Raw genomic sequence first — 12369 nt, 5'->3', positions numbered from 1 at the left:
TAACACGAACAACTCGTCTTTTGATTTATAAGACGGGTCCATCCATCATATGACATGACCGTGCATTTGCGCATTTAACAAACGGAACATATACTACACCCCGATGATAGGTGCATGTCACTTCGTAAATCAATTCCGTGAACGGACTGGTAGCACGATAGACGCAAGATTCTGCAACCAACTAATACAACCTCACAAAATGAATCTCCTAAATACAATCTTAAGAATCCATCTCACATTCCAACACTACCAAATAGTCACCTTTACAGAGAAAAGGTCACTGTCGCTTAAGAAAGGAGTTGAATAAGAAACAATAATCATAAAGAAAGAAAGAATTTCTCGGCACAATCTTCAAATCAATGCAGATCCAAAACTCAGGTATCATCAACTTGGGAGTGAAACACAAAACTTGGGAATGTAGTTGTGATGTCCCTGCCCAATACGAAAAAACATAACATTAATACCCCATGTTAAATACTGATTCTTGCATGAATAATAGAGAAAACTGACATCATAATTTCACAAGTCGAACCAATTTCTACTCCACTTGGGTACCAGTGAGACTGCACAGGATCTATCAAGACTCAAGGACAGTGAGTTCCGACAATGGAAGACCAATCTACATGTGTCTTCACAACTCATTTGCTCATTAATATTAATCAAACTTGTATTGGCCATACTTAGCATTTAAAAGCTACCTTGGTGATCAATAGAGGATCACATTACTGTAGTGGCAAGCTACCCTTATTTACTATATCCAACCAGCAGAAGCTTGCCACGGGACTCGCTCGAGTGCATAACCTCATCCTAGATTATAGTCTTTCAGATAATTGACATTCCAGTTCTTATCAAATCACAAGCTTAATTCAAGCTTCCAAAGAAACCCATGACATCTCTATGCAAAGTAAAGCTTCCATGTGAAATTGTCCAGCTAATACAGTTTCCAAAGAAATTTTTAGTGTCATTTACTTGGAAAGTAGATAAAGTATATAGTGGCAACTTACTTTAGATATTGGAGTGTCATGTTTTTCAAAAGGGATGGATGTCTCAAAACAAGGCTCCGCCATTCTTCCTTGTCAATCTTGCCATCATGTTTAGTATCGGCTTCCTCAAAAGTCTGAGTTGAATAGGCAGAGTATCCAGTTAGTGAAAGTTAATATCACATGAACAACTGTGTGTTTCAGTAATTTGGTCAAAGAAGCACCTTGTCAATGATACTTTCTATGACATCATCCGAGAGATTCATACCAGATTCAGCAAGGGTAGCAACTACCATTTGCTTTACCTATTGATAGGAAAATTATTAGTCACAGTACTCTTCAAGATGACAATGCCACACAAATATTAGCAATGGTCAGCATATAAGCAAACCGAAACTGCATTTGTTATGATTTGTCTAAGAGGCGCATTAGGTAATTAAACATGAGTATATGGATAAAGAATTCAGTGGTCAAGTAACAACAATGCTTACGTCTCTCAAACCTATAGGTGAACAAATACACAGAAACATCCAAGTTGTGTGAAGTCATGAACTCACTAGTCATCCATGAACTCCCTAGTCATCCTAGTCAAAGTACAGCGTAGATAAGAGAGACCGGTGAGCAATCAAAAGGACAGCGAGAGAATCAGCTGGTCTAGACATGGTTTGGTCATATGCAAATGGTAGCACATAAATTGCATTGATCATCAAGTAAAGGCATATAGAGCTTATAGCAGCAATACAATATATAAATCAATCAATGTACATGATCAATTAAAATAGATTTATAACTTTAAAAAATAGAAAGAACAGATAGTGTATCAGATCTTTATCTTTCAAACAGAGAATATATACCTCCTGCCTCTCTATAAAACCTTGTTGTTTGAGGTCATAAAGTTGGAAGGAAACTGCAAAAGGAAATTTGAGAATAAATTAGAAACCTGGCTGATATGCATGAATGCCAAGTAATGACCACAATATTTACCGAAAATTAAAATCTCTCCCTCTTTCCCATTCTCTCGAATGTACTCACATAGATAGTGTCACCTCAAGTTGCAATCTTTCACCATTATATGAACATAGAAATTCAAATTCAGTGGCCTAAAGATACATTTAAGACAAACAGTGAATCTCAGTCAAGAAAAGCAATGGAGTTAATACATTTAAACAATAATGCAAGCCTTTTAGTCCAGAAAATGTAAAAGTAAATCTATCTCAATAAAAAATGATGACGCGACGTTTTTACTATACAAAAGTTTCCATTCCTTGGTGAAGATTTATATCAGAAGACCATCATAAACTTTTCAGTTTCCCTACTTCTCTTACCACAAAAGAGCCAGCACTTACATTCAATCTTATCTTCAATCGGTGCATTGGGGTGAAAGACAGATAGAGCTCTAGCAAATTCTGCAAAATCTAGTATTCCGTTGTGTTTAGTATCAAACAAGTCAAACACCTGCATCTTTCAAGAACAGACAATAATCAGTCACATTGAAACTTCAAACAGCCGCTGAAAGAAATAAATTTCATCAAAATATCGGCAATTCAATAGAAGAACCAAGTGAAACTTCACTTGTTTTCCAAGGTCGACCACCAATTGGTCCTTTTTCAAATTAACCCAACTACAAGGGAGTCTCAAAGGAATGCAGAAATGAGAGACAGATGGTACTCTTCAGCAAGATGGAGAAGATACTGTAATGCAACGCTGAATGCACCGCGCAAATGACAATGATAAGGATAAAGCTGACAAAGGAAGAAGAGCTATGCCATCTAGTCCCACCTTAAGCCTTGAACTACACATAGGCCATACATTTGCATCTGCCTTATTGTGCAAGATGTTTTTCCTATATAGCAGTTTAAAATATACGTCCGAGAATGTTCAAACATGATTCCCTTGTGATGAAGGAGGAGGAAAACCAAGGCAAGCTGGAAATTAAATCAAAAGAAGCTTAAGTAAATTAAATTACCCTATCTGCAAACAGGCTCTCCTTTTTATTTGTCTTAAAGAGTGCTAATTGAAATTCCTCCTGCAGAACAAAACAAAAGCAGAAACTAGAGAGCATCAAATTGCAAGCAAAGAAGCTCACATTAAAATGTTCATATAATTTGGAATAAATATGCACTTCCCCCTTAAAGTCTCCCATTATAAGGTTAAAGCAACAAAGACCTGGACATAATTGGAGTCTTTCTGGAACAGATCAGAAATAGATGCATCATTACCTTGTTGATCAGCCCATCATCAACTACAGCACTGCTGATCTTCTTGAAAAGTTCATATAATGCTTCTATTTCACTCACGCTAACTGCAATTGAGAATGCAAGAAGAAATCATTTCCAGGATCAACAGTAAGATTTTATATTAAGCAGTTGATTTGGGAACAAGGCAAGCATTTGAAACAAGAGAGTAACCATTTGATCCATCAGTGTTTTATCTTCTAGGTGAAAGACGCGCGCACAGATATATATATATATATATATATATATATAGAGAGAGAGAGAGAGAGAGAGAGAGAGAGAGAGAGAGAGAGAGAGAGTACAATAAGAGACAAATTTCTAGGATGTGGCTCAATCTTATTTAAGCTGTAATTACATTGATTCAAAGGAGGGATTAGCATACTCCTCTACAAATTGCAGCATATATAAAAGTAGATCTATAAATCATGGATGATAAATGAGTCATACATGCATCTTCAATTTCAGAACATTCAGGACACTCCTCTCATAATCTTTCACTAATAACATGTTGAACATCTTATTTCAAATGAACAAACAAGAACCCAGCCAAGTACTAAAAGGCACACAGAAAAATGGGATAAGAGAGATACAGGAAGGTAACTTTGCCAAGAGCACACTGCCAATAGCAAAAGTAAATGAATACAAAATAAAATCAAAGAACTGACTCATTAATCAGCTTTTGAGAAAATAGCTGCAATGATCCTTCTGCAAGTTTACCTACAGAAACCTTGTTACGACTTCTCCTTCCTCTAAATCATAAGGTTCAGTGGACTTCTCATGACGTTATCAGTGGCCTACGTCGCAAGAAGTCAAATGAACAATACAGACTAAAATCATACGCTTACAACTTGAATGAGGCAATTACAACGAACAGAGCTTCCAGAGGCAACCATCGCGTTGTACCGAAGGAAAACTTGAAAGGAAACATAAAACCTACAGGGGGAACAACCACTTGCTACTTCATCGTAACACAAACTATGCACTGAGTTGCACTGTTATGTGATTCACTCTAGATTATGGACATTGCTGAACAAAGCTAAAGAATCATTAATCAATAAGGATTAAGACCAGCTAGGAAGGGAATTATAAAAATAAAGAGAAGTGATTCTGTAATTTATTAGCTTTGGAAGTCAAAGGACATACAGACTGTCTCCCTTGCCAGAGCTTCTGGATTTTCCAGACCTCGAGGTCGCTTTTCTGCATCACAACAAGTTGCAATAGCGACACAAAAATGCTTGATTCCATCTACGCACTGCACCATGATCTTGTACAGTCATCAAACCACCACCCCATACCTGCAAAAGAGATATCAACATTGATAGAATCAACAAGTCCAGCCACCCCAGACTACTCATGAATGTAAAAGATGGTTAAACAGGACTTCAGCATAGAATATCCTATTACCTGGACAAAAAACTTTACTTATCCCTAAAAAACAACCTGTACTTTGTTATTTCAACACATTACATGCATTTGTAATGAAAATATGCCTTCCATGCATTCCAGAGACAACAGATGCATAACGCCAGAACCCCTTCAAGAGTTTATGTGGTGACATGGTAATAAATAGACAGAAACAGGCACAGAAAACATAAGCAAAAACACTAAACCCTCGAAATGCATCGATAAATAACGGTATGCTCTGGCATAGGCACCCACAAAGACCCTATCATCAAAGCTCAACCCAAAAAAACAAATCCCGAAGCTTACGCCAGGAATTAGCTTAGCACGCTCCTAGAGTATAATTTTTCACACGACAGATTAGCAACTAAGCGGTCCACCACAACCCTCGATCAATATTAGCAATAACGGTATGTCAGGCGCCTTCACGGTATACGCACGGAAATGACACAAATTGCAAATTCAGCTCACATCGCCGCAACATACCCACTACACATAAACGATACCCAGAAATGAAATTCATCGATTCAGCTTCTAAACACGTCGAAAACGTTCGATGGGGCGCCGCGGAAGACGCCGGACGGCCAAACCAACACCTGCCCAGAATCGCGAGGCGGGAAATGCGAAACCGGGCAAGGCGAGGGGCCACGAATCTCGATCAAAACGGCATTTACGAATCGACCCACCATCGCAAAAATCTAGGGCTCTCGACGAAATCAATCCGCCCGAACCGGGACGGCGTAAAGTTGGAATCTTTAAGCACGGGGAGCGGGAAGAAAAGGGGAATTCTCGGTCTCACCTTTTCAGAAATTCCACAGGAGGAGACAGGGCGACGGCGGAGGCGGGGGGTGAAGATTTGGGGACATTGTCGGGGGACTGGTACTCTTCCTGGAGATGGGGTTTGGCTTACTTTTTTTTTGCCTCCCTCGTTTTGGGTGGGAGCACGTCTATCTGGTGATGGCGACTGAATAAATAATTGAAGTGAATCGACAAAGCATTATTTTAGGGAGTGGGGAGAGAGAGAGAGACCCTTCAAAGTACGAACGTCAATTCTTGAGGCAGGAAAAGATGGGGGAGAGAAAAGCGAGAGAAAAAGGAGGAAACTTTGGGGAATTTCTTCCTTTTTATGAACCTAGAGAGAGAAACAGCTCCAATGGGGGATGGAGGGTTGGGAATGGGGAGAGAGAGAGAGAGAGAGGGAGGGAGAGGCAGTGAAGGGGGATTTTGACAGGGTGGTTGTTGCACGTGACCCTCTCTCCGGAAACTGGTTTTAGGACAGAGCAGGTGATGATTGGTTGTTGCCATTTATTATTGCCCAAATTGCACTTCTTATGCGGGGGGGAATCCTCAGTTTTGATGAATTATAAATGCAAGTATTACTGTTGGAACCCCAAAACATATATCAATTTTACAGAATTTTCCTGCCTTTTGACGATGAGAAACTGTAGATTTTTTTTTTTAGGGGGGGAGGAGGAATGGGAAGAGAGAGAGAGAAATGTAGATTTCATAGGATAGTTTCTGTTCTTGCCTTCTTATGGCTGAGATTTGGACAATTATAGTAATTTTTGTATTTGACGATGTTGTTTCCTTATCATCTCCAGGGGTATGTTAATAGGATCCTAGCAATCAAATATAATCATGCCATTCTGCTTTGATAATAGCAACTCGAAGTGAATTTAATTGCCGATAGTAACACGAATTAGATAGACGAGAATTAAAAATTACGTTTCAATCAAGAATTAGAAATTACTGTTCAATCAATAATTAAAAATTACGGAAAAAAATGGTAAAACCTTTCAACGTTTAACTATTTCACAGAAAAACAAAAGGGTCGCTGCCTTCAGCACCTAATTGACCGTGTGATGATTGAATCCTCCATTGTCCGCATTCTTCTTACAGATAGACAAACCAGGAATGGCGGTTCATTAGGGATAGAATGATTAGTCATCACGTCCCTTCCACTTACCCCAAAAAGGTACAAGAGCCACGTCCTTTCAAAACAATCGAGATGATGCTTCAACAATATTTGCGCCTTCATGATTGTCCCGCGTGTATTAGTCACTGAATTATGCATATGATTCCACCCTCATGGTCACCCACCTCCAATCAACAAGTTTTGTCCCCTACAATGGGGTTCGATGAAACATGCAAAATAAAATATCACTTCCTATCATAACTCGTCACGCGAGAAGTTCGGACCCAAATCATCGCCTCCAGCGGGGCCTTCCTGAGAATGTTACCATTAGTATATTAGATTCCCTAAATTAATGTCGAGTCCGCTCACTTTTTCAGCAATTTCACTCTTGCAATACCCTCCATAGCTCATCCTAGACAGACATCCTTTGCTTCCGTGCTCTCATCAATGCAACACGAGCACTCCCTTTCGATCAGATCAGGAATTGCTATTTCGCAATGAAAACTGGCATGCCCTAATAAGTTTTCCGTAGCATTAAAAGAAAGAAAGAAATCGGCGGGGCAACGAGTATCCCCATCATCTTTATCGTATCCCACGTTTGATCCCAAAAGTCATGCATGAGAAAACATGAAACATGCCAGCTACAAAGATGGCGGTAAAGGAAACGAATGCTTGTACCTGTCAGTTTAACATGTCCTAGAAGTATGACCAATATCAAGAGGTTATACATCAACCCTGAAAAAATTTTACCCCTTGGCAACATAGTTTGACGCACACTTCTGAACATCTCAATGGGCTAGGAGGTTTAGGTAACACAATCATCACTGTAAAGTACAACAAAATCCCTGTCCCATAAAGGAAAAGAAATACCCCCATGAAGTCAAACGTGCATTTTTTTCCATGATGAAGCATCCGATGCACAAGAACTCATGCCAGCCTCCGTGCACGGCTTGTCCGGGATTTCTATAAGCGCCAGATTAATTTCCCCGAGATGGCTTCGAATAATTAGTCACCAAATAAATCCTCGTCATTATCGTCATCTACAATGCTCGAATTGGATGATTCACTGACAGGCTTTTCCGGGTGATCCTTGGCTGTGGAAGCAGGGACACTACTACTCAAGGAAGAGTTTGCCCAAGAAGATCCCACTTTACCTGAAAAAGATTCGCCGTAGAGGTCATCATACATCCCAACGTTCTGAGGCTTCCTAACCTTGTCCAAGGCTTGTTTAAGTCTGTCGGTCACACCTTTCTGGGCATCATCTTCTTTCGTCGATGACTGTTCCTTTCCTTTTGGAATTACAACTGTCTGTACAAGGGATTCATACTTCCCCACAAGACTTCCTTCTTTGACACCAATTGGACCCGGTTCAGTTTCCACATCGACACCATCAGATATCCCAACTACTTCGACCAGCTCTCCTCCAGCTTGATCCCTAAATGCCACTCGAAAATTCCTAGCTTTCTTAGCGGCTCTCTCTGATGGATCTCTGCCCTTTCCATCTGATGATAATCTGGATGCACTGGATTGAGATGCCCTGTTCGACTTACCAAGACCATAACGATTTATAAGAGTATTATAAGCCACGACAGCTTCTTCATCTGAAGGATCAGGAGGAGGTGGTAAATTTATCTCTGTGGCTAGTGGAGTTGGGGGGAAGAGAGCTGCATTATTCTTTCTCAAAATGTAGCTCCTCGTCGATGCAGCAAACCTCAAAGACTGCCCGACTTCAAGCTCAACAGGGGTATCTTTGGTCAACCGCTCATTCGCAACGAACGTTCCATGTGCAGATCCCAGATCAATCACATATACACTGTCAAACAGAATAAGAATTTCAGTCCGTGTGGTTCAAAGTTGATAAAATCAAGAGCAGTCATCTGAAATTTCTGTTTCTTCCCAGAGATACGAAAAATGACATGGCTTTACCATCAGGTCAGATGAAATCACATAGGATTACCAAGATGACTATGGCAGACTGGTCAAAACTCAGATGTAAACCTCAAATTGCTAATATTCCAAGTGAATGAATTGATATAAAAAGAGCCAAGCCCAGCTCTACATTTGAAAGCAATATGAACTAAGCATGTCACTGTATTCAGATCTTTATTTCTCTTTTAAGTGTAATCTTCAAGCACTTCCTTCCACATACAGTTTTCAGAGTTCTTCACACTGTATTTGTACTCTCCTTCAAGAGCATTGGTTGATGTCAACTGTGTAGATGTTGGAAACAGGAATTACCAAGCCTCCTTTTTCTAAATGCAAAAGCCCAGCCATTTCACATCATTTCTCAAGGCTAATTTTCCATTACCAGTTCCCACAGCAAACCATAGGTAGAAAATTTCAAAAAAATTTAGCAGAAGAGCCCCTTGTATTATAGTTTTTCTTGAGTGGACCTACTACAGATCTAATTTCCAATCAACAAAGAAAATCAAACTACATTAAGTCTTATTCCCTGCATTCTTGTGCAGTGTGAAAATATCAGAACTTGTCAGATTTATGCATCAAAAGGAAAGAAGCTACAAAAAGGGCATGCAAGGGTGACAAAAGATTGCCATCATTTGTCACCACCATGTTCACATAACTTAGTGCACAGCAATCGTCCTACCATAGTATGAACACAATACTCTCATCATAAAACCACGTTTTAACTGACATAGAAACCGCCGTACGGCTGCAAGGCTGTATCTCCAGAGAGAGTAAGAAATATACCTTCCATTTTTGTGAGGAACAACTGCAGCATGCTGGCGTGAAACAGACTGGTGGTCAAGCACAAAATCACAAGTCTGAAACTGCCTCCCAAAGATTTGCCTCCGCTTGTCCAAATTAATTCTATCGAGAACCTCACCATCCTTCAAAACCTCGAGATAGTGTACGCCTGGCCGTGGTTCGATTGCCCAATCAGGTGGCTGCCAAGTTGACTGACCTCCACCTACCTGAGTCAACTGCTGAGGCTGACCCACCAGTGGTGCAGCCTCCGGTGCAACAACTCCTTGAGAGACATGGCTTTGGTTCTGAAACTGGTTTGGCTTGTTGTAGGCTTGAGATTGTGAGTATTGCACAGACGAATGATTAGGCACCTTTGAGCTGGAATGGTTAGTGGTACTGGCGGCAGAATTAGCAGAGACTGAAAATGGTTCTAAGGACTGAGCTTTCTTAAATCGATCCAGACCCGATCTCCCGTACATTATTCACTTCATACGATCAAGTTGCACTCAGTACAAACTCAACTTACACAAGATGCAACCCAAATTATCCAACTGCACCCTATCAAATTCCTAATCTCACCCAGGAAAAGCACTCAGATCAAATCTACACAGCCAACTCTCCTCAAAACCCACACACTTCCAGCAAACATGACGGAATCCTCCGCAAAAGCCTCATCTCAGCTGCAAAACAACAACCGGAAAAGCAACATGCAGAAGCATCAGAAAAAAGGAACTCGCTATTTCACCCCAAGAAACACAATAACGAGCCAACACATCACGAATTCTCCAATAATCAACCGTTTCAAAACACAAAGAACCTAACTTCAACTCGAAAAACACCAACCCATCAAACTCCTCGCCCCTTTTCTCGAAATTCCTCACGATTCACACGCTCAAATTAACGGTGCATGCAGACCCGTCAACTAATATCAACCACAATATCCATGGCAAGTGCTCCCCGGACACAAGATGCCGCACCCAGTTGAAAAAGAAAAAAAAAAAAAACGAAATTTCTCACGATTCACAGGCTCAAATCAACAGGGCGCGCAGACCCATGAACTAATTCAGCCACCATATCCACGGGCAAGTGCTCCCCAGACACCGGACGCCGTGCCCAGCCGAAAAAACGAAATTCCTCACGATTCACACGCTTAAATCAACAAAGCACGCAAACCCATCAACTAACATCAGCCGCAACATTCACAACAAGTGCTCCCCGGACACTGGGCGCCGTACCCAGTCGAAAAACGGAAATTTCTCACGATTCACGCGCTCAAATCAATAGCGTGCGCAGACCCATCAACTAATTCAGCCGCAATATCCACGGGCAAGTGCTCCCCGGACACCGGACGCCCTACCCAGCCGAAAAAACGAAATTCCTCACGATTCACACGCTCAAAGCAACAGCGCCCGCAGACCCATCAACTAAATCAGCCGCAACAATCACAACAAGTGCTCCCCGGACACCGGGCGCCGCACCCAGAAAAGGAAAACCCGAGGCGGGTCAAGAAGGAAACCGAGCATCATCAGTGGATCCGACACGGGCAAGAAGGTCGAAACGACAGCCGAAACAGGACCATCGAAGGAGAAACCCGGAATCGACAGGAACTTGGCACTCACCTTAGGGTTTCCGCAAGTGCGCCTGAGCTCGGAGGTGGGTTTAATGGCGGATGCGGTTCGGTCATTGGCGCCCTCCTCCTGCTGCTGCTGCTGCTGCCGACGATTCTTCCCGTACTGAGAGACCCTCGCCGCAGGCGGAAGCCATGACCAAAATACACAGTGGAATATATGACGTTTATTCGATTTTTCAGAATATCCCGTGATTATAATATTTGTTCAGTTTTGTGAATCGTGAATTAGAAAAATGTGAAAAAAAATATATATATATATATATATATATATATATATGTTTTTTATGTAGCCATAGATGGAAGGAAAAATTTGGATATCTAGAATAAGTGTAAATTGTACTAAAAATATGTAATTTATATAAAGACATAATTTAACCGTGGTAGTGATTAGTCCAATGACATAGGATTTACTCTCAAGTGATTAGTTTGGATGCGACATAAACCTTCAGCCATATCGTGAAATGGGATAATCCCAATCTTACTCTCACTTACCTCATAAAGTGAGCTTTTGTTATGGTTTAGGTTGCATATTCTATCACAAGTGCTTTATAATAAAGTCGGGAGGACATCAACGTTAATAGCCCCATCTCACTCTTTTCACAAGTTAAAAAAAAAAAAAAAAAAAAAAAGATATAGGATTCATTTGTTTAATTAAAGACTCCTTGATAAAGAAAAACATTTTCCATGAAAATTATTTTTAAAGAAAATTATCGGTTTTTATTTCTTATGTAATTTAAGGAAAGTGAATTCTTTTTTATCAGAGAGGGAAGTTATTTTCCCCAATCTGAGCTTACTGTTTTCAATCAATGGAAAACATTTTTAGTAAATCAATCAGTTTTCCTTCGTCAAAATACCGAAATGTCAAAAAATAATTTCCCAAAAACATTATTGTCTTCAAACAAACAAACCCATAATTTAATATATAGATACTACAATAGTTTGAGCCCTTTTGGGGGACGAGCATCACCGAAATGAATACAAGTACCATGAGCAGCATTAAAGACCAAATGGACATATGTCAAACAAGATGTATTTCATAAATAACAGGATTCCAATTACTTCCAACGTTAAATGAAGTGATTAAGGGGGGAAATATTAAAACGAATTTGAAAATGCAAAGTTGATTTATCCACAAATTATCCAACTGCCTTCATCACAAAAACTTTCTAAGATATACAACCAATGAAATTTCTTCCAGATTTTAGTCAATAATTACGTTGTACCCTTGCTTTTGAGTATATTAGTTACTATTGATCCACAACCCACATACATGTGCAGTAGAAAGTAAAGAGAGAGAAATGACTGCTGAATCTAATAAGACAGATTACTTTTTTCGCTTGCATAATTGATGAAATTCAATGGATAAAATACATCGACGAACTCTGCTTACAGTTCTTCTGATATATATAAAAAAGCGAATAAGTGATATATAGTGTCAACTTTTTTTTTTTTTTTTTTTTTCAAAAATAAACATATTAACAAAGCGAGATGAATGTGATATGA

The 12369-nt window shown here is 40.0% G+C and overlaps 2 protein-coding genes across 3 annotated transcripts; both read right to left on the bottom strand.

The window, feature by feature from the left end:
• Positions 1-5794, bottom strand: LOC104445565 (calcineurin B-like protein 3). 2 transcript variants are annotated; one of them, XM_010059463.3, is made up of 10 exons: positions 5645-5794; positions 5415-5566; positions 4358-4509; positions 3200-3282; positions 2947-3006; positions 2327-2441; positions 1835-1887; positions 1205-1285; positions 1005-1117; positions 1-432 (listed from the first exon to the last, which is right to left on the bottom strand). In XM_010059463.3, exons 3-10 carry the CDS (start codon positions 4473-4475, stop codon positions 375-377), a joined length of 681 nt encoding a protein of 226 aa, XP_010057765.1. In that variant the 5' UTR covers positions 4476-4509; positions 5415-5566; positions 5645-5794; the 3' UTR covers positions 1-374. The 2 variants fall into 2 exon arrangements, with proteins under 2 accessions (XP_010057765.1, XP_010057766.1); XM_010059464.3 differs by having other exon boundaries at positions 2327-2435; positions 5415-5793.
• Positions 5795-7180: 1386 nt separating this feature from the next.
• Positions 7181-11030, bottom strand: LOC104445568 (protein phosphatase 1 regulatory inhibitor subunit PPP1R8 homolog). The gene is made up of 3 exons (XM_010059466.3): positions 10856-11030; positions 9240-9916; positions 7181-8343 (listed from the first exon to the last, which is right to left on the bottom strand). The coding sequence occupies exons 2-3, from the start codon at positions 9713-9715 to the stop codon at positions 7536-7538; spliced, it is 1284 nt and encodes a 427-aa protein (XP_010057768.2). The 5' UTR covers positions 9716-9916; positions 10856-11030; the 3' UTR covers positions 7181-7535.
• Between the last annotated feature and the right edge of the window lie 1339 nt (positions 11031-12369).

The sequence above is a fragment of the Eucalyptus grandis genome, chromosome 5 (assembly GCF_016545825.1).
Source record: "Eucalyptus grandis isolate ANBG69807.140 chromosome 5, ASM1654582v1, whole genome shotgun sequence".
Lineage (NCBI taxonomy): Eukaryota > Viridiplantae > Streptophyta > Magnoliopsida > Myrtales > Myrtaceae > Eucalyptus > Eucalyptus grandis.
This window is presented reverse-complemented; position numbering and strand designations above follow the sequence as displayed.